The sequence below is a fragment of the Dendrobates tinctorius genome, unplaced genomic scaffold (genome assembly GCF_039654945.1).
Source record: "Dendrobates tinctorius isolate UK_male_01 unplaced genomic scaffold, ASM3965494v1 ptg000016l, whole genome shotgun sequence".
In the NCBI taxonomy this organism is placed as follows: domain Eukaryota; kingdom Metazoa; phylum Chordata; class Amphibia; order Anura; family Dendrobatidae; genus Dendrobates; species Dendrobates tinctorius.
Window position 1 is genome coordinate 64,612,001 of NW_027361684.1, and position 19,396 is coordinate 64,631,396.

At 45.5% G+C, this 19,396-nt stretch overlaps 1 protein-coding gene across 1 annotated transcript in view; it reads right to left on the reverse strand.

Annotated features, from left to right (window-relative positions):
- Nucleotides 1-15,709: 15,709 nt before the first annotated feature.
- LOC141080593 (interleukin-5 receptor subunit alpha-like) overlaps nt 15,710-19,396 on the reverse strand; it is a 123,670-nt gene continuing 119,983 nt past the window's right edge. The window contains exon 11 of the mRNA XM_073565920.1: nt 15,710-17,300. Coding sequence (XP_073422021.1) covers nt 17,232-17,300 — 69 coding nt within the window. The 3' untranslated portion in view covers nt 15,710-17,231. The remainder of the gene's footprint in view (nt 17,301-19,396) is intronic.

The window sequence follows — 19,396 nt, forward strand, 5'->3', positions numbered from 1 at the left end:
GAGTGGAAACGTGCACCTCACAAATGATGCATGGTCCAGTAGGCATGGCCAGGGCCGTTACGTGTCCATCACTGCGCACTGGGTTAATGTGGTGGATGCAGGGTTCACAGAGGACAGCGGTGGTGGGACAGTGCTGCCTAGCCCATGGTATAGGAAACAGTTGGCAGTAGGCGTTCGACCATCCTCCTCCTCCTCCTCCTCCAGAAGCGAAAGCTCGTCCACAGAGCGCAGTCGCACGAGCACTCCATCCGCAGCTGCCAGTGTGGCACACGAGGTGTCCCCCTATCGATCAGCTAGTGGAAAGCGTCAGCAGGCTGTGTTGAAGATGATGTGTTTGGGCGACAGACACACCGCGGAGGTACTGGCCGACTACTTTCAGCGACAAACTGAGTCATGGCTGGGCAGTCCACATCTTGAGGCAGGCAAGGTAGTTAGTGAAAATGGCCAGAATTTTGTGGCAGCCATAGCCCTTTCAAAACTCAGACACATACCTTGCTTGGCTCACACCTTGAACCTGGTGGTGCAGGGCTTCCTCAATAATTATCCGGAGTTAACAGGCCTGCTCCTGAAGGTCCGAAGACTGTGCTCCACATCCGCCGGTCGCCGGTACACTCCAGTCGCATGCAGAAGCTGCAGCGATTGCTCCACCTTCCCAAGCACCGCCTAATTATCGACGTTGCAACAAGGTGGAACTCCACCCTGCACATGGTTGAGAGGCTGTGCGAACAGAGGCAGGCCGTAATGCATTTGTGGGAGGATACACGGGCAGGCACTTTGAGGGCAGACATGGAGTTGACAGGTGTGCAGTGGTCGAATGTTGTGAGTTCATTTTCCCCTTCATTACTGAGGCCCGAGGAACTCCCTCTTCTAGTAAAGAAAGGTAGTGAGCCTGATTGTCAAACACCTGAGGCTGATGATTGTGACTGGCTGAGTGGAGTTACAGACTGGTTATAAGGCTGCTGACTCCCTTCTGCCCTGCGGGTGATTTCTCTGTGGGATCCTTGGAGACCAGTCTGAATTCCTGCTCCTCCAAAGCTAAGTTTGCTGCTCGGCCTTTTGCTTTTGTGCTTTGACTTTGTTTTTGCTTTGTTTTTCTGGATTTCTGCCATTCCCTGCTGGGGTGTGCTGAATTCATTTAGCTCTGTCTCCTGAAAATACCTGAGTGCTGATTCAGTTTTTGAAGCCTAGCTGCTTCAGGGCCTTTTTCATATCAGCTGGTTATGTCTTTGATAGGGTTTTGGCAGATTGCAGACAGCAGCCTTCCTGTCCTTTCCTATCTAGGTAGTTTTGGGGCCCCGTCTTTGCTCAGTCTATCTTTCTGTCTGTGTTAGTATTTTCATCTTGCTTCACCGTCATTATATGTTGGGGGCTGCCTATTGCTTTGGGGTCTGCTCTGGGGCAGTTTAGATTTCCCCTTTCTTTCTTTAGGCCTATGTATTTCTCCGGCTGTGATCGAGGGGTCTAGGGCATCGTAGGAACCCCCCACGGCTACTGCTAGTTGTGTTGATAGGTTCAGGGGTCTGCAATCTGATAGTTGCCAACTTCTCTGGTTTTCTGGACTTAGCTTGTATTTCTGCTTTTGCCTCCTACGGTGACTCATTCATAACAGAATCACCCGCCTTACTGCAGATTCTAGGGTACTCAATAGCAGGAAAGAATTGTAAAAAAAAAAAAAAAAAAAAAGTGTGTATATTTTTTCCTCTATATCTCTGAGGCCGTAGGGGGAATTTTTTCTTCTCTCAATGGAGATAAAGCAATTGTCTGATCGTGTGGAGCAGCTCGCTGCGGAAGTGCGGGGAATTTCCGCCTACCTTGCTCATTCACATGCTGCTGAACCAAAGATTCCTACACATGATGTATTTTTTGGGGATCGGTCTAAATTTTTGAATTTCAAAAATAATTGTAAATTATTTTTTGCCTTGAAGCCTAACTCGTCCGGGAGCTTCGCGCAGCAGGTTAAAATTGTCATCTCTTTGCTGCGTGGCGATCCCCAGGATTGGACGTTTTCTTTGAAACCAGATGATCCTATTCTGACTAATGTGAACGCATTCTTTCAAGCTTTGTAGTTGTTGTATGACGAACCTAATGCCATTGATCAGGCTGAAAAGACCCTGCTGGCATTGAGCCAGGGTCGTGATTCTGCAGAATTGTACTGTCAAAAATTCCGAAAGTGGGCAGTACTTACTACCTGGAATGATAATGCCTTGGCTGCTCTCTTTCGGAAGGGGTTGTCAGAAGCCGTAAAAGATACTATGGTGGGATTTCCTGTTCCCTCTGGTCTTGACGATTCTATGTCATTAGCCATTCAGGTTGATCGGCGTTTGCGCGAACGCAAAGCTGCACGAGAGGTGTTGCCACCTGTTGAACAAATGTCTGAACCTATGCAATGTGATAGAGTTTTTTCCAGAGAGCAGCGTCAGGAGTTCAGAAGGCATAATAAGTTGTGTTTTTTCTGTGGAGATGCCTCGCATATTATTTCTGTTTGTCCCAAACGAGAGAAACGCTTTACACACATGTTTTCTGTTGGGGGTGTTCAACCTAAGTTTCTTCTGGCTATTACTCTGATCTGCTCCCTGTCCACATTTTCCGCCAAGGCTTTTGTGGATTCGGGAGCAGCCCTAAACCTAATGGACTTGGATTTTGCTAAACGTTGTGGATTTCCGATGACACCTCTGCAGATGCCTATCCCTTTGAGGGGAATTGATGCTACTCCTTTGGCTAAAAATAAACCCCAGTTTTGGACCCAGGTGGTAATGCGGGTTGCCCCAGATCATCAAGAAAATTGCAGAATTCTGGTGTTGCATAATCTGCATGATACTATTGTTCTGGGGTTTCCCTGGTTACAGATTCATAATCCAGTTTTGGATTGGAAATCTGTGTCTGTGGTGAGTTGGGGTTGTCAGTGTGCCCTTAGTGAGGCTCCGGTGTTTTCCACCTCTCCTCAGTCGCATGATGTTCCTGATTATTTGGCGGACTTTTATGATGTATTTAGTGAGAATGAGTCTGCGTCTCTGCCTCCTCATAGGAGTTATGACTGTGCAATTGAACTGAGCCCGGGGTGTAAATTTCCCAAGGGTCGGCTCTTCAATTTATCTGTACCCGAGCACGAGGCTATGCGATCCTATATTAAGGAGGCGTTGGAGAAGGGTCATATTAGACCATCCTCGTCACCCTTAGGTGCCGGTTTTTTTTTTGTAGCCAAAAAGGATGGATCATTAAGACCTTGTATTGATTATCGTGCCCTCAACAAAATTACTGCTAAATATCAGTATCCGTTACCCCTGATTTCTGATCTATTCTCCAGAGTTAAAGGTGCTTGCTGGTTTACCAAGCTTGACCTCAGGGGAGCGTATAATCTTATTCGCATTAAGCATGGGGATGAATGGAAGACGGCGTTTAATACTCCGGAGGGACATTTTGTGTACCTGGTGATGCCTTTTGGGCTCACTAATGCCCCTTCTGTCTTCCAGTGCTTCATGAACGATATTTTCCGAGATTTTGTCGATAAATTTTTGATTATCTATCTGGATGATATTTTGATCTTCTCCAAGGATTGGGATTCTCATGTGGAACATATTCGAACTGTGTTTCGGATCTTGAGGGAGAATTCCCTGTATTTTAAGGGATCTAAATGCCTTTTTGGCGTACAGAGGATTTCTTTTTTGGGATTTATTTTGTCCCCATCAACTATTGAAATGGACCCGGCCAAGGTACAGGCCATTCACAATTGGGTTCAGCCCACTTCTTTGAAGGCCCTCCAGAAGTTTTTGGGTTTTGCTAATTTTTATCGGAAATTTATAGCAACATTTTCTAGTATTGCCAAGCCATTGACTGATTTGACTAAAAAGGGTGCGGATGTGTTAAATTGATCTCCGGAGGCTGTTTCTTCCTTTCAGGAGCTGAAGCGAAGATTCACCTCCGCCCCGGTTTTGCGGCAACCTGATGTCTCACTTCCATTCCAGGTAGAGGTGGATGCTTCTGAGATTGGTGCAGGAGCTGTTTTGTCCCAAAAGGATCCTGTAACATCTAAAATGAATCCCTGTGCTTTCTTTTTCCGAAAGTTCTCTCCATCTGAACGTAACTATGATGTGGGGAATAGGGAACTGTTGGCCATGAAATGGGCATTTGAGGAGTGGAGACATTGGTTGGAGGGAGCTAAGCATCAAGTCGTGGTCCTCACTGACCACAAGAATTTGATTTACCTAGAGTCGGCTAAGCACTTGAACCCTAGACAGGCTAGGTGGGCCTTGTTTTTTACACGTTTTGATTTTGTGGTTTCTTTTCTTCCTGGAACAAAGAATGTCAAGGCAGACGCCCTCTCTAGGGCTTCCTTGCTGATTCTCCTGTGGTGACCAAGCCTGCTACCATCTTAGGCGAAGGGGTAGTTCTTTCTGCCATCTCGCCCGATTTGAGACGTGCTCTGGAAGAGTTCCAGGAGGACAAACCTGAGCGTTGTCCCAGTGGAAAGTTGTATGTTCATGACCAGTGGAAGAAGAGAGTGATGTCTGAAGTTCATTGCTCTGCTTTGGCAGGTCATCCAGGTATTTTTGGTACTAGTGATCTGGTGAGTCAGTTTTTTTGGTGGCCCTCCTTGTCTCGTGATGTCAGGAATTTTGTGCAGTCCTGTGGGACGTGCTCCCGGTCTAAATCGTGTTCTCGCTCTAGTGGGTTGTTGATGCCTTTGCCTGTCCCCAAGAGGCCTTGGACCCATATTTCAATGGATTTCATCTCTGTTATGCCTGTCTCTCAGAGGATGACTGTTATTTGGGTGATTTGTGATAGGTTCTCTAAGATGGTTCATCTTGTACCACTCTCTAAGTTGCCGTCTTCCTCTGAGTTGGTGCCCCTGTTTTTACAACAGGTGGTTCGTTTGCACGGGATTCCTGAGAACATTGTATCTGACAGAGGAGTCCAGTTTGTGTCTAGATTTTGGAGAACTTTCTGTTCCAGGCTGGGAATTCAGTTGTCCTTCTCCTCTGCTTTTCACCCTCAGACCAATGGGCAGACAGAGAGAACAAACCAGACCTTGGAGTCATATTTGAGATGTTTTATTTCTGCTGATCAGGATGATTGGGTTTCATTTTTGCCCTTGGCCGAATTTGCTTTGAATAATAGAGCTACTTCTGCCACTTTGATGTCACCTTTTTTTTGTAACTTTGGGTTTCATCCTCGATTTTCTTCAGGGCAGGTGGAGCCCTCTGCCTGCCCAGGTGTTGACACTGTGGTGGAGAGAATGCACCAGATCTGGGACCAAGTGGTGGATAAGTTATCTCTCTCCCAGGAGAAGGCCCAGCGGTTTTCCAACCGACATAGGACCATTGGTCCCCAGTTTAAGGTTGGTGATATGGTGTGGTTATCATCAAAAAATATTGCTATGAAGATGGCTTCTCCTAAGTTTAAGCCTAGATTTATTGGACCTTACAAGATTGTGGAGATTATTAATCCGGTCTCTTTTCGTTTGGCTCTTCCTGTCACATTTAAAATCCATAATGTGTTCCATAAATCTTTGTTGAAGAGGTTTGTTGAACCTGTTGTTCCGGGGGTGGCACCTCCAGACCCTGTATTGGTTGAAGGTAACATGGAGTATGAGGTAGAGAAAGTACTGGATTCCCGTCTGGCTAGACGGAGACTCCAGTATTTGGTTAAGTGGAAGGGTTATGGTCAGGAGGATAATTCCTGGGTCTCTGCCTCTGATATTCATGCCAAACGATTGGTGCGTGCCTTTCATCGGGCTCACCCTGATCGCCCTGGTGGCGTAGTTGAGGGTTCGGTGACCCCTCCTCAAGGGGGAGGTACTGTTGTGAGTTCATTTTCCCCTTCATTACTGAGGCCCGAGGAACTCCCTCTTCTGGTAAAGAAAGGTAGTGAGCCTGATTGTCAAACACCTGAGGCTGATGATTGTGACTGGCTGAGTGGAGTTACGGACTGGTTATAAGGCTGCCGACGCCCTTCTGCCCTGCGGGTGATTTCTCTGTGGGATCCTTGGAGACCAGTCTGAATTCCTGCTCCTCCATAGCTAAGTTTGCTGCTCGGCCTTTTGCTTTTGTGCTTTGACTTTGTTTTTGCTTTGTTTTTCTGGATTTCTGCCATTCCCTGCTGGGGTGTGCTGAATTCATTTAGCTCTGTCTCCTGAAAGTACCTGAGTGCTGATTCAGTTTTTGAAGCCTAGCTGCTTCAGGGCCTTTTTCATATCAGCTGGTTGGCTTATGTCTTTGATAGGGTTTTGGCAGATTGCAGACAGCAGCCTTCCTGTCCTTTCCTATCTAGGTAGTTTTGGGGCCCCATCTTTGCTCAGTCTATCTTTCTGCCTGTGTTAGTATTTTCATCTTGCTTCACCGTCATTATATGTTGGGGGCTGCCTATTGCTTTGGGGTCTGCTCTGGGGCAGTTTAGATTTCCCCTTTCTTTCTTTAGGCCTATGTATTTCTCCGGCTGTGATCGAGGGGTCTAGGGCATCGTAGGAACCCCCCACGGCTACTGCTAGTTGTGTTGATAGGTTCAGGGGTCTGCAATCTGATAGTTGCCAACTTCTCTGGTTTTCTGGACTAAGGCTGGTTTCACATTTGCGTTTTTTTTCGCGGTAATTTAGCGCTAAATAGCGCATGCGTTTTTTTTCCTATACTTTGCATGGGATGCGCTTATGTGCGCATACACATGCGTTTGTACGCGTTTTACCGCGCATGCGTTTTTTTGCGGTATGCGCTCGGGCGCACAAAATGCAACTTGTTGCATTTTTTGTGCGTCCGATTTGCCTCAAAAAAACGCATGCGTGCGCAATGCGTTTTTTTACAGCAAGACACCCATTATAAGTCTATGGTGAGCATATGTGCGCATTGGCATGCTTATGTATGCGTTTTTTTGCACATGCGTTTTTTTTTTTACCATTAGTTTAGACAATGGAATTTAGGGGTTTGGGTAAAGTTAGGGTTAGTTAAGGGGGTTTAGGGTTAGGGTTAGGGTCAGGGTTAGGGTTAGGGTTAGGGTTAGGGTCAGGGTTAGGGTTAAGTATGGTTTGGTTAAGGGTTAGGGTCAGGGTTAGGGTTAGGGTTAGGGTTAGGGTCAGGGTTAGGGTTAAGTATGGTTTGGTTAAGGGTTAGGGTCAGGGTTAGGGTTAGGGTCAGGGTTAGGGTCAGGGTTAGGGTTAAGTATGGTTTGGTTAAGGGTTAGGGTCAGGGTTAGGGTTAGGGTTAAGGTTAGTTAGGGTTTGGGTTAGGGTTAAGTATGGTTTGGTTAAGGGTTAGGGTTAGGGTTAGGGTTAAGTATGGTTTGGTTAAGGGTTAGGATTAGGGTTAGGGTCAGGGTTAGGGTTAGGGTTAGGGTTAGGGTCAGGGTTAGGGTTAGTAAAGTCATGGTTTGGGTTAGTGTGAGGGGCCACCTAATGTTGGAAAAAAACGCAAACGCGGTAAAAACGCACTAAAAACGCATACAAACGCATAAAAACGCTGCGTTTTTTTCATGCATGCTCATAAAAATGCTTGAAAAAAACGCAGCAGTTGTATGCTTTTGTATGCGTTTTTCAATGCGTTTTTTTGCGGGAAAAACGCGCTGCAAAAAAAAGCAAGTGTGAAACAAGCCTTAGCTTGTATTTCTGCTTTTGCCTCCTACGGTGACTCATTCATAACAGTCGAAGCTGAAAGACTTCTGTAAATTCCTTCAGTGTTTTGAGGAATGCACATGGCTGGTAAGCGCAGACAACGCCATCATAAGCATCCCACTTATGCGTCTGCTCATGCAAACTTTGACGCACATTAAGGAGCAGGCACCTACAGCCGAGGATGATGAGGAAGAGGAGGAGGGAAGCCTTGAGGAGGAGGGAAGCCTTGATGACAGTCAGCCATTGTCTGCTCTGGGAACTCTCCTGGACGAGGTGGAGGAAGAAGAGGAAGAGGAGGAGGAGGATGATGATGGGGATGATTATTTAGGGGAGGAGGATACGTGGGGCAAGAGAAAATGTTGGCGTGGCAAGGTCTGGTACAGGGTTTGTGCATGACTGGAGGTATGTGGATTTGCCAGAACGTGCTCCTCCACTCAGCACTCGCAGTGCATCATTGACACCGGGAACATTGGCCCACATGTCAGATTATGCCTTGCAGATCCTAAAAAGGGACCCCCGCATTGCCAAAATGATGAACGATGACGACTACTGGTTGGCCAGCATCCTGGATCCACGCTATAAAGGCAAATTACAAAACATCATGCCGCAGGAGAACCTTGACCTAATATTGGCTAACAAACAAGCAACTCTGGTAAACCGGTTGGTTGAGGCATTCCCAGCACACAGCAGCGGTGATGGTTCTCACACGAGCCGTAGGGGCCGGGGGCAGCTTGGAAGAGGTGTTAGTGGTGCACACATCAGAAGTGGCATTGGAGACAGGGGTTTCATGACCATGTTGTGGACTGATTTTTCAAGTCCCGCTCACACGACTGGTAATACTGCATCGATTGAAAGTGACAGGAGACAGCACTTGTCAACTATGGTTACAAACTACTTCTCACCCATATCGATGTTCTCCCTCACAGGTCATTCCCATTTGACTATTGGGTCGCTAAACTGGACACCTGGCCTGAATTGGCATAATATGCCTTACAGGAGCTCGCTTGCCCAGCTGCAAGTGTGCTATCGGAAAGAGTCTTCAGTGCTGCTGGATCAATCCTGACAGAAAAAAGGACCCGTCTCTCGACCCAAAATGTGGATGATCTATCCTTCATCAAAATGAACCATGCATGGGTTTCCAAGGATTTTGTCACACCTTACCCTGATGACACATAGGTTGCCAGAAAAATGGCTTTCTTTGGTCCTCCTCTTCCTGGGACTTGACCAATTTCGCCTTTAGCAGCAGGTGAATGTCCCACTGTCATGTCGGACGCTGTTCACACCACAGCGTCCGGCAGGCAGCGGTAGTTCCATCTCCGTCCACTATAGCCTCAGTGGCGCCGGCTTGATTTTACTCAGGTTATCTGGGGTTAATCTAGCTGGAAATCAGGTGGGATGTTTGGTCACGCCCACGGTCTTTAAATAGTCGTGCTGGCCTATGGGCGTCGCCGATTATAGCTTGTGTTTTGTGCCAAGTGGTTCCGGTCTGGAGAGGAGGTGTTGGAGAGAGAAATTCATATCTGGTGTCGTATGATCCGTTGTTACCTTTTCGCCTTCCTATATTTGTGCTTTGTTTTGCCCTGTTCACATTATAGTATTGTCCTGTGTGGTTGCGGCACGGTGTGGTTTGAGTTCTCCCTGTCTGTCATTACTGTGTGGGCTTTGGAGGTTTTACAGCTCACTGGGTGGAGGGTGGAGGGTTCAGCTTAGGGCTGAGCAGGAGATAAGGAGAGGCTGGAGGCTCAGGCATTTGCACCTATAGCAAAAACCCTGGGTTGAGGGTCAGACAGGGTTTTCCGTAGTTTAAGGGACTCCGCAGGGGCCTGGGTTTGTCAGTCTCCTTTGACCTAAGCCCCGCATAACACCCACATCAACATATGCCATTTTGTAAACCTCCCTAACTGGGCTGCCTCCTCCCCCCATGGCCGGGGTCACCACCTAGCGCACACAACCGTGCGAGTGCCGTTGCCCTGGACAGGTGGGTGGGCCGAATCTTGGGTGCGGGCACTGGCACAGGGTCCCTCATAGTACAATCAAGTGTCTCTGACGGTGGGGGTGCACACCCGCCGTCAGACACACCGCCGTACTATGAGGGGCCCAGTGCCAGTACCGATGCCCACGAGTGGGCCCCCCTTGCTTGGGCAGGGCCCCAGCATTTCCAATGTTTACCTCTCCCTGCTCCTCCGCTGTGTAGTCTGGGCTGTCAAATCCTTCACTGGGACTGCCACTACAAATTTGGTGAACTGATAGAAGATGATGGTTAAGACGTAGCTATGCCCTGTCCCGCTGGCCGGGCTCTAGCTTCAGATGATCAATGGCTTCCATTTCTTATGGACGTTGACTCACAATGAGATGCAGTGGTGGTTTCTCATCAGCTTTCACAGTTTTCCTACCCACAGACATGGGACATTCCAGCGCACATTTTTAAATGTGCCCTCTCATGACAATCCAATTGAATCGCCTACGGCCTGTGGCTTCTGTGTTTTGCACTCCAAAGTTACGTGACAGATCATGATAGGCAGTGAGCACCATGTTTACATCTCTCCCTGTGATCAAAATTGGATGGATATGAGTAACGGCAATGGGATAAACGGTACTGCGATACAGCAACACTTTCTTCACAAAGAAAGTTTTTTGCTGTCTCCACACACTAATTAATTGATGCTCAGCATCTCCTCTGAGAATTGTGATGGAAGTTTTTCCCGTGAATAGTAATTCCTAGATTTCTGCAATCACTAGACTTTATGTCAGTAATTGTATGCATCTCATTTCCTATTGCGGAGAGTCTGGACTTTCTTACTGAGACAGAAATATATATGAAGATTAAAAAATACCACCAAAAGTGTATACTGCTGTATGCTTCAATTACATTTCCTTTTTTTGACTTTTTAGATTGTTGTCTAATCCATACTGAGAACACGGAGATTTTAAATGTTTAAACTATGCTATATATACCTGCTATCCAGTGATAATGTACCCTTTCTCAACTTTGTACAATCTGGTCAAATCCATACTGGACCTAAGAACGTCTGAGTCTGCCTCCTGATCTATAGACATATATTTTTAATGTGTAAACTATGCTTTACCTACCTGTTATCCAGTGATACGGTAACCTATGTCACCTTTGTCCAATCACGTCTAATCCATACTGGGCCTGAGACCGTCTGAGCCTGCCTCCTGATCTATAGACATAGGTTTTTAATGTGTAAACTATGCTATACATACCTGTTATCCAGTGATACGGTACCCTTTCTCACCTTTGTCAAATCACGTCTAATCCATACTGGGCCTGAGACCTTCTGAGCCGGCCTCCTGATATATAGACATAGGATTTTAATGTGTAAACTATGCTACATATATACGTGTTATCTGGTGAAACTGTACCCTTTATCAACTTTCTAGAATCTTTCCGAATCCATACTGGGCCTGAGAACGGCTGCCGAGCTGTTAAGCAAGCTACAGCACCTGTGGTTTGGACACGTAAGTTTTTGCATTTTTTCAGGAATGCCGGTTAGGCCTAATTCAGGAATTGCGGTTGACCTGCACTTACTGGGAAATCATCGTTCGCGGGGAATAATAGGAATCACAGATCCCCTTCACTAACGGTGTTCAGTGGGTTATCTGCACCTATAAGCGACAAAAGCTGGTCCTTTCAGTGTAGCACGCATGCAGCCCCGGACATGTAAGGCCATGATAGACCTGTTATTGCTCGAACTCGCGGGCCAGAGCCTCGCGTATCCCTCTAGTAAGCTTGACGCGTACCGCGGGGGCATGCCGGAGTCTCGTTCTTTAACGGAATAAAGCTGACAAATCGCTAGCACAACTACAAACGGGCATACCACACCACACACAGAATCGACAAAACTTTCAATGTGTGCATCTTTTCTTGAGGTGGCATGGTTGTGGTTTCCCGGGTGGAGTCCAATTAAGCTGCAGGCTCCACTCCTGGTGGTGCCCTTTTGGACAGTCCTTTAAGGTTCAGCTTTGCAATCATACTGCCCCCGGAAAGCAAACACTTTGCCTTCATGGACGCTGTTTGGAGGTTCGTGGGAATAACGCCGCCCGATCGCAAGTTGGCATAATTTATTGGTGGGAAGTCCGACGGTATATGATCGTGTTCGATTTCAGAATTTTTTTTTTTTGGTTTGTATTTTACATTTTTATTCCAGCCTTTCTTGACTTCATAAGGGCATGACAAGCCTATATCTGTGTCTCCTCCACCTCCTCCTTTTACTCCTCCACCTCTTTTCTAAATGTAGTTGCACTTTTCCATATGTTAATTTTTGTCTTCTGAGCATTTTTTTGGCTTTGGGACACCTTTTAAGGTGTTTTGTAATTGTTTTCTATGTGTTTGTATGTGTTTGTGTTTGCCTGCCATTGTTTTCAATGTGGTTCGACAAACATTTGACGAACTTGCCACCTGTGCGACGAACCAAAACACTAGCGGGGTGGCTCAACACTACTCCTGATATATAGACGTACATTGTTAATGTTTAAACTATGCTATATATACCTGCTATCTGATGATACTGTACACTTTGTCTACTTTTTATATTCTTGTCTAATCCATACTGAGCCTGTGAGCGTCTCTGTGTGACTGATGGAATATATATGGAGATTGACAATTATCCTTTGACTGAATAGAGCTGTACGCTTCTGATACAGTGCCATATATCTGATGTTATTTTGTGTCTATTTTGTGCTAAATTTGGAAGTTGGGTGGAAGAGGCTGCGGACGTGGGCGTGGGGGGGCCAGCTGGTGCTGATGGTGGTGGTGCATCTGCTGGTAGTGGCAAAAGCACAATAGCAGCTAAGGCAGGAGGTGTTGAGCCTGCATCATGGTCTGGCTCCGGAACACCTGGAAGGCTACCTTTTCTGGGAGTAGGTTAACCGCTTTTAAAGCCGGAGTATGAGGAACTGGTTTTGGCTTACACTGCTGAAACAGACTCCAGCAAATGTGCCCTCCTCTTCTGAAGTTTCAAAAAATGCAAGCACTGAGTCGTCAAGTGCTGGCTCCTGGTCAGGAAGAACCCCTTTCCTTGTGTCCTGCACCCCCACCCAAAGTTAATGATGCAGCATGCCACACTTCACATTAGTCCATGTAGCTCTTTCTATCATACCATGCCTGGGTTATCAAGTCAAATTGTGAATTCGCCAGTCCAAGATGAATCTGACATGGAGTGTGGGTGGCCAGCCAGGGCAGTGGGGTTAATCGGTACCGGGTCGGTGTCTCACAGGGATGTGTCACGGTGGTGGTGACCCGTTCCGTGGCCCTGGGCATCCATGCAAAGGGGTGAATTACATTTATAGGTGAATGATACGTGACGCCACCTGTGGTTTCTGATTAGATTGACCAGCGCTGCAGTGTCGCTTCTCTGGGACAGATGTTGTGGTGCAGCTAAGATGTAGAAGCCCTGCACAGGTAGGGCCGTAGTCGCAGGGCAGATGAAAGAGTTGGTAGATGGTGTGCAGTGCAGGATGTAGCAGAGCCGTGTGCCAGGCGCAGGAGAAAGATGACAGACACAGTCTTGCAGTTCCTTTACCTGTACTTGGTAAGTGCCGTCCAGGACCCAGAGTACAGATGGAGAAGGAGTTGGTTATCCTGGAAGCCAATTTGGAATTCTCTCTCTGCAGATTGGTAGTGTGGCCTCCGTTCTAGCGCTTATCTGAGGTACTCGCAGTGCTGAGTTCAAAGAAGTTCCCCCTGTTGACTCTCTTTTGGAACTTTCTCGTATGGCAGGCAGCCGTAGCCTTTTCCTTCTGGCTCCCACACGTCGATGCTGCGACCTCCAAGCCTTAGTTGGTTACAGAGCATTTACAACTGCTACTTCCTCCGGTTTCGGCTGCAGGAACGTCAGTGTCCCTACAAACTCGGAGACTGGAATCCGGACCAGGCGCTCCAGCTAGGAGTGAGCCTTAACTCTGCTCATCCTCTAGCTGCCCTTCTAACGTTCACACACTTCCCCTTCCCTTCACAGACTGCCCTAACTTACCTCCTTCCGACCACAGAAAGCAGCTCCTGAGCAGTCAGGTTCAGAGGTCTCCCTGCTGGCCTGGAGTGGGAAATGTGTTGTTTGTTGGTTTAACTGCGAGGGAGATCCTTCGTTGCTCCCAAGCATGACATCACACTCCCTAGGAGGAAGGTAATGCCACTGTGGCGACCGCACTCCTGGGGCGCCACAAGTGCACTGATGCCCAGCCACTGCTAGATGATTCTGCTGGTACATTGACCCAGACCACTACATTCCCCTTGCACTCTACACAGCCAGAATCTGACACTGATGAAACTCAGGTTACCCTTCCCATATACTGTACCACCTTACACGGTGACAAAGAGGAAGGTGCAGATGAAAGTGCAGGTTCGGCCCACCCGCCGTCAGACACCCCGCTGTACTATGAGGAGCCCTGTGCCAGTGCCATCGCCAACGAGTGGGCCCCCCCTGGTTGCTCAGGATCACAGCACTCGCAAAGTTGAAATACTTACCTCTCCCTGCTCCACTGCCATGACGTCTTCCGTGTTTCCTGACAGAGACATTCTGATCAGAGAGCGCAATGTCATCACTTCTGTACGCCCAGACTAGTACAGGGATTCCCTAGCGAGGAGACTTATTTGAGGAGACTTATTTAATTGTTTTCAATGTTGGGACAGCTATTTTTTGGGAGCACTATACTCTGGAGAATGATATATGGGGCCCACCATACACTGGAGCATTCCAAAGGTGGACATCAGGCACTGGAGCAGCATTTACAGGGCCCATTATACACTAGAGCATTAGAAATGGAGCCCATTATATATGGAGCATTATTTGGGCCCATAAGACAGTGCAGCTTCATCCATGGGGACCATCATAAACTGTAGCATTATGTGGAGCTCATCATATACTGTTTCAAACATTATATGGGACCAATGATTCTGTATGGAGAAATATATGAGCCTCATTACTCTGTATAGCGCACTATGCGGTGGCCATAATACTGTATGGAGTAATATACTGTCCGTTTTTGGAGCTATTGGAGAATTTAAAATGGATATCAGTCATGAGATGTAAAAAGTGAAGTATTTTCATTGTACTATACTGCTATTTCTCTGCCGTATCTGAGCATCATGAGTTGTGCTATGTGTTAAAGGGGCGCTCTTTGGCCCAGAGCACATGAAAACCTGGAGCCAGCCCTACCCCCCCAGAAATGTAGCCAAATAACCCCCATTTTTCAGTGCGTAACTAGTATTATGAAGTAAATTAAGGTTGAAATGCTTCAGTAATAAGAATTTATGTTTTTGGCATTCAAAAGGGCACTGTAGGTGTGTTTCCTGTCCTCCACTCCCTTCCGACTTTGTTTCCCCATTGACTTGCATTGGGTTTTGTGTTTCAGTCGGCCTTTGACTTTTCACGATAATCAGCCGATTTCGTTCGACCCGTCTTTTGCGAAAGTCGGGTTTCATGAAACCCGACTCGACCCGAAAAAAGGCAAAGTCGCTCATCTCTACTCTGAACCATTCAATTATTTTTTTCCATGTTGTTTCATTATTTTTACTCCCACATTTGTCATTTGACATTATATGCTGCTTTTAATACAAGTAAAGGCCTTGCATGTTTTTTTTTCTACACAGAGCTGCTTAGCTTTTGGGCTTAAATTTTAGAAAGGACTAAACTGGTTTATGGCGGCATGGGTTTTAATTGATTTTAATGTTGTATCTTCCCTTATAGATTCCTTTCCAATGGCCTTTCCTATGCGGCACTGCATCTTGAATTCTTAATTGGAAAATCCAACATCTCAGGCATTGTACGTTCAACGTGCTTGGATATATGGTCCTGACTACATCAATCAGTTATGCCTGAGCCAAAAATGGAAGACTGGCTGAAATGACAGTCAACTTTGCATAACTTTTTGTCTATGTCAAAGCATCAACAGAACAATGTGAATGACATGGATTTTATTGTTATGATTGCACTTGTGAGTGGGATTTATAAGATAGTAAATTGTTATTCCTTAAAGCTGACGTGTTATAAGCAGGTAAAACAGACAAGTGTATAAAAAGTGCCAAATTTGCAAACTGTTTACAGCCCATAATTTTTTTTTCCAGTTATAAAAACAACATACACTTTAATGCATAGGTATAGCAAAAGAACGTAAAATATTTATTTCATTCATTTTATTAAAATACTTATGTAAAATCATTGCAAAAACAATAAAGTAAGGTTTGATTACAACACCGAAAGGTCAGCTCCAAAAAAGTGCAAAAAAACCCCAAAAACAAGGCAAAAAACAAGGCAAATATGTTCTTCCGGGAATTTATAGAGCACCATTTATGTGTGAGAAGCAGTATTAACATTTGAAATGACATATACTATTAAGGCCCTGTTACACACAATGATGTCCCAGCGATCCCACCAACGATCCGACGTGGATGGGATCGCTGGGACATCGTTAGGCTGATCGCTGGTGACCTGTCACATAGACAGACTCATCAGCTATCAGGACCAGCGAGCAAGCTGGTATCTAAGGTAAACAGTGGGTTTCTAAGAGCCGCGCACCTCTTGGATACCCGCTGTTTACCTTGGAAACCAGCGTGAATCGAAAGTCCTATAAAGCTTCTAATTGCCCTAATGAGATAAGTGTAGCACTCTGAGAGCTACTAGGACTTTATCCAATGTATGCAAGCTCTGTAACACAATCACAGCTTTAGAAATGTCATAGTTAATATCAGTGACCTAAATATATGTAAATATGGGTAAATAGATAGTTGCCGTTCTTCACTTCTATGCTGTAACACACAATATCTGTACAGTTTTTTCAGTGTTTAATTGCTTTCCCTGGATCTGTGACATCTCACAATATATATTCATCACAAAATTGTAGCTGCATTCCCTGCTTCTGTTTTTTTACAGGTTGCGGTAGTCCCTCTTGATTGGATGTGCTATATGATTGCTGGGAGATTTTAATGGGAAAACAGCAGTGCTGCATCAAATGTCACATGAGACGTCTCTGGCAGTCTCTGCAATCTTCTGCAACATGTACAATGGGGCAGCTATTTTAGATTATATATGCAAATCGTATTGCAAAATGTTCAAATTCGGCAGGATCAGCAAATTCCTAGAATTTTCACACAAATTCAATTTGCTTGCATTGATATGAAATTCTTTACTTGGGATCCTACTAGTGATGAGCGAGTATACTTGTTGCTCGGGATTTCCCGAGCATGCTCGGGTGTCCTCATAGTATTTTGGCGTGATCGGAGATTTAGTTTTTGTCAACGCAGCTGCAGGATTTGTGGCTGCTAGACAGTATATTCGCTCATCACTAGATCCTACCCATTTTAAATAGATACGGGTCATAGTTCTAAAAAAAGATATAGGGCTTACGAGACAAACAGAATTATATGTCCATGTATATGCTTTAGACTCTCCTTTTGTATTAAATTTGATGTTTTAGTTCTGATAGTCTACAAATATCTATATATTTATGGTTTGTTTGGACTGGACTTGGTTTGGTTTGGTTTGTTTGGACTTTGGACTTTGTTTGGACTTGTTTGGACTTTCTAGTATGTTTATTTAAAACAGTTCCTTGTATGTTGGTATGTTGTTGGTTTGTTTGGAGAACAACCCATGAATATATGTCATGGTTTCTCATCACAATCTCAAGAAGTTGTTACAATCTCTATTTCAGTAAGGGGTATAGACTGTTCATTTTGCATTGCAACATTTGCCTGGAAAAGTGGAAAAAAAAGAAAGTCAATTATAATGTTTTAAATGTGTTAAGGAACATTACAACTTGCATAGAAATAGAAAGGTTTTTTTACTTGTTCACTTGTGATGTCTTAGGATTTGCACAAAGCAATGCATGTGCAAAGCTGCATGGACTGCACTATAGATACAGTGGGGCAAAAAAGTATTTAGTCAGTCAGCAATAGTGCAAGTTCCACCACTTAAAAAGATGAGAGGCATCTGTAATTTACATCATAGGTAGACCTCAACTATGGGAGACAAACTGAGAAAAAAAAATCCAGAAAATCACATTGTCTGTTTTTTTTTCATTTTATTTGCATATTATGGTGGAAAATAAGTATTTGGTCAGAAACAAGCAATCAAGATTTCTGGCTCTCACAGACCTGTAACTTCTTCTTTAAGAGTCTCCTCTTTCCTCCACTCATTACCTGTAGTAATGGCACCTGTTTAAACTTGTTATCAGTATAAAAAGACACCTGTGCACACCCTCAAACAGTCTGACTCCAAACTCCACTATGGTGAAGACCAAAGAGCTGTCAAAGGACACCAGAAACAAAATTGTAGCCCTGCACCAGGCTGGGAAGACTGAATCTGCAATAGCCAACCAGCTTGGAGTGAAGAAATCAACTGTGGGAGCAATAATTAGAAAATGGAAGACATACAAGACCACTGATAATCTCCCTCGATCTGGTGCTCCACGCAAAATCCCACCCCGTGGGGTCAGAATGATCACAAGAACGGTGAGCAAAAATCCCAGAACCACGCGGGGGGACCTAGTGAATGAACTGCAGAGAGCTGGGACCAATGTAACAAGGTCTACCATAAGTAACACACTACGCCACCATGGACTCAGATCCTGCAGTGCCAGACGTGTCCCACTTCTTAAGCCTGTACATGTCCAGGCCCGTCTGAAGTTTGCTAGAGAGCATTTGGATGATCCAGAGGAGTTTTGGGAGAATGTCCTATGGTCTGATGAAACCAAACTGGAACTGTTTGGTAGAAACACAACTTGTCGTGTTTGGAGGAAAAAGAATACTGAGTTGCATCCATCAAACACCATACCTACTGTAAAGCATGGTGGTGGAAACATCATGCTTTGGGGCTGTTTCTCTGCAAAGGGGCCAGGACGACTGATCCGGGTACATGAAAGAATGAATGGGGCCTTGTATCGTGAGATTTTGAGTGCAAACCTCCTTCCATAAGCAAGGGCATTGATGATGAAACGTGGCTGGGTCTTTCAACATGACAATGATCCAAAGCACACCGCCAGGGCAACGAAGGAGTGGCTTCGTAAGAAGCATTTCAAGGTCCTGGAGTGGCCTAGCCAGTCTCCAGATCTCAACCCTATAGAAAACTTTGGAGGGAGTTGAAAGTCCGTGTTGCCAAGCGAAAAGCCAAAAACATCACTGCTCTAGAGGAGATCTGCATGGAGGAATGGGCCAACATACCAACAACAGTGTGTGGCAACCTTGTGAAGACTTACAGAAAACGTTTGACCTCTGTCATTGCCAACAAAGGATATATCACAAAGTATTGAGATGAAATTTTGTTTCTGACCAAATACTTATTTTCCACCATAATATGCAAATAAAATGAAAAAAAACAGACAATGTGATTTTCTGGATTTTTTTTTCTCAGTTTGTCTCCCATAGTTGAGGTCTACCTATGATGTAAATTACAGACGCCTGTCATCTTTTTAAGTGGTGGAACTTGCTCTATTGCTGACTGACTAAATACTTTTTTGCCCCACTGTATATACACAGGTACAGACATGGTACTGAAATTCAGCCCTTGGAATTGAAATCACACAGGCCCTTGCTTTCACTGTCCCCAAGCACCAGATGGGATATATTACTAATATTATTCCAATATTACCCCAGATGGAAGAAAGCAATATTTACTACAAGACCAATATGTCTAATGAAACCCGTGGCCTGCTGGGGTAAGTGATGGAGTCAGCAACTTTGAGTTTCGTCACAACTCTCAGCAGTATGAGTGCCTTGAGAACGCAGACTATGTTAACAACGTAGCAGGCAAGGAAGGCCACAACCAGACAGGCCCTTCTGGCATTTGCCAG